General features: G+C 41.2%; 1 protein-coding gene across 1 annotated transcript in view; it reads right to left on the reverse strand.

Annotated features, from left to right (window-relative positions):
• Positions 1 to 314: 314 nt before the first annotated feature.
• LOC118405086 overlaps positions 315 to 3046 on the reverse strand; it is a 13529-nt gene continuing 10797 nt past the window's right edge. Inside the window, exons 20-21 of the mRNA XM_035804486.1 lie at positions 2901 to 2993; positions 315 to 2419 (exon numbers count right to left, since the gene is read on the reverse strand). Of these exons, the coding sequence (XP_035660379.1) occupies positions 1233 to 2419; positions 2901 to 2993 (1280 nt within the window). The 3' untranslated portion in view covers positions 315 to 1232. The remainder of the gene's footprint in view (positions 2420 to 2900; positions 2994 to 3046) is intronic.

Consider the following 3046-nt stretch of genomic DNA (forward strand, 5'->3'; position numbering starts at 1 on the left):
TATGTAGCTGCTCCGTTCTTAAAGAGTAGATTAATTTATAAAACCGGTAAAATAGTTTGTAACACTAGTTCACGTTTATCCGGGAGGTAACCTATATCCGTTGTTTTAAAAATGTTTTTAAGGCCATTAAGTCGACGGACGATGGTTTTAAACTGCAATATTTTAAAGATAATGCAGTTTGAAACCACCGTCTTAAACGTGCGATTCCAAAATATCCATTTTTTTAAACAACGCATATAGGTTAACGTTACCCACTTGATAAATGTGAACTTATCATGGTGTGCATAGTAGATTTATAAGACCGATCCGAAGGGTTTGTATGTATGAATAGTTTACTCAATTCAACATTGATATCACAAACAACGTCACTCTTGCAGTCGTAGGACTGAATTGCGGTGAACATTTACATGGGTGCAATTATCATACGAACTACTACACAGTATCAAGGGTTGAAGAGAGGGAAATTATTGCATTCTATTATTTACAAACAAGTTAAAACCTAATATAGTAAAGAATGATGCAGTGTATCAAGATTGCACTTTAAAATATTGCACGTCGATATAGCATTTTATGGGACAGGTAGATATAATAGAATCACCTATACTATACTATTGTATAGTAGATTCGTGGGACTGGTAAGAAGTTAACAATTCTAGAAAAACTATTCACATGCATTTGCATACAAATATACATACATACATACTCATATATACAAATATCCAATATACAAATTTACAAGTTCCTTTAACATCTGAAATAAAGCAGAAGGCTTTCAAGGGAAAATTGATGAAACTTTGTCAAAAAAGTCTATTCAAATGAAAAAGATGGTGTGGTCACTAAGTTTTGTCAAGTAAATGTACATATTGACAAGATGTACATGTAATGGTGCATATAGCTATTCACAGGAAATTAAGTGTGCACATAAAGTAACCGTTGGAAATGACATGCACACGTGACACGATATGATGATGTAACAACTCTGAAGGAATTAAGTGTTCAAACGGTATGATGTAGGAACCGAAATTCAATTTCCCTTAAACAACAGATATTGCTTTCAAGTTCCAGGTTATGAACATCTATCAAAATACATCAGGTCTAATAGACCTTCCTTGACCAAAGTGTAGTACATCCATATACTTTATATGATGAATTTATCCTAGATGTACACTGGTCACATTGTGGCATTTAACTTAAAAATGTTTGTAGTAGTTGGCCGGCCGGAGTCAAGAGTCCTAGAGGCCAAATATTTCCAGAAACTTGCTGTGCGACGCTTTCCAGTACTTGGAGGCCAAAAGTCTCTTCTTCAGCTTGTTTGCAGCCTCAAACTCCTTTCCCCCATCCTTCAGAACCTTGATGATCCGCTTGGCCAGTGTTTCAGCGGCTTTATCATCGTCGTCTTCGATCTCCACGATTGGACGGTCGAAATCAGAGTCTTCTCTCAAGAACCAGGCAAGACCAGACTTGTGGGAGACCAGGACTGGCACCCCTGCAGCGATAGCCTCCAGACCAACCAGCCCGAATGGCTCTGCACGGGACGGCATCAGAACGACATGGGCCTGCTGCATGTCCTTGGACAGATCTTCCTGTGTGCCGTACTTTAGGGGTGTGAACTGGAATGTACCCTTCTTCATGTTGGCTTGAATGATTGCCTTGCTTTCTGGGAAATCTTCGTGACTGATACCGCGGCCTCGCCACTTTGTGTTGGGTAGCTCTTCGATAACTCTGCTCATGGTCTTTGCCGCAAGATCGTAGCCTTTCACCCGCTCGACGCCCTTGACTCTGCCGATGGACAGTACCACTTTCGTTTCTGTGTCAATGTATTTCACTTGCGTGTTCTGGAAGATAGCAGATGGCTCAGGCAGAAACATTTGATGACCCTCTTCCTGTCTCATCTCGTTCTTGTAGTAGTCATACACGAGTGGGCCCACCGAGACTACCACATCAGCATGCTGTAGGTCATCCTCGATACCAGCTTTCTCCTCTTGTATGCTTAACTCCTTCTCTTCACTCTTGTAGCGTGCGACGTCTTCTGGAATGACGTGGGTGACTTGGACGATTTTGGCACGAGGAAGGCGTTGCGCTTTGATATGTTTTGCTGCGCGGCTTGTGATGTTCACATGACCGACGATGAAGTCGACGTTTGTCGGCAGATTTGGAAAACGACTCTGGTGATCAAAAGTTAGCCATTTAAGGTCGGGCTTTCTGTCGTCACCCTTAACTGTGTCTGGGAAGATAAGCTCCACACCATCAGCAGCTGCATCATCCTTGTCCCTCTGGTTGGCATCTAAGACTGTGCTGTAGACCTTTGCTCCTTTTAAAGCCAGGAAGCTCGCCATCTGGCGATGGATGGTGGATACACCCCCTTTGGAGGTCCCATACTCATCGCTCAGCAACAGCACTACAGGTTTGGCTCCAGAGCCTTTTAACAAAGAATAGCAAGCAAACGTTGGAAATATAAAGTTTCTCTGCCACGGAAAACGGCATATTTGTTGCACTAAGGTTTTAAAAAATGGACAAAAAACAAGATGCATATGTTTCTCAGGAGATGCCTTGTCGACAAATGGAATAAGAATCAATTGCAACATTTTCTGTATCTGATAAATCATGGTTTAACAGAGATGAAAACAACTGTCGTAACTGTGCACGTAAATGTATAATGCTGTAAGACTTGCATTTTGTTTATATCAGCTGCCATCGAAATTTTCTTTTTCTTTAAATCTTATAAATGGTAAAGAAAGTAAAATACGATTGAGAAATCTGGCCTGATTCGGAATTTGAATCTCTATCTACGTCGTATTTCTCAAGTATGCAAAAAGTATGAAGCAACTTCTTCTAAATAGTAAAGGATGTAATTGTCAATAATAAAATGGTGTTGCCTGGCATCTCAAGTTAATTCCTACCTGCTGCACTAGAATCCGGTCTGATATCACTGAGCACGGCTTCAGGTTGGAGAGTTTGGGGAGGATGAAGGTCATCGGTCCTGTTATAGTGATCTAGCAAGCGTGACGAAAAATAAAATGAGCGCTAACACTTGCCCCGCCCCGAG

This window comes from Branchiostoma floridae, chromosome 17, assembly GCF_000003815.2.
Source record: "Branchiostoma floridae strain S238N-H82 chromosome 17, Bfl_VNyyK, whole genome shotgun sequence".
NCBI classification, from domain to species: domain Eukaryota; kingdom Metazoa; phylum Chordata; class Leptocardii; order Amphioxiformes; family Branchiostomatidae; genus Branchiostoma; species Branchiostoma floridae.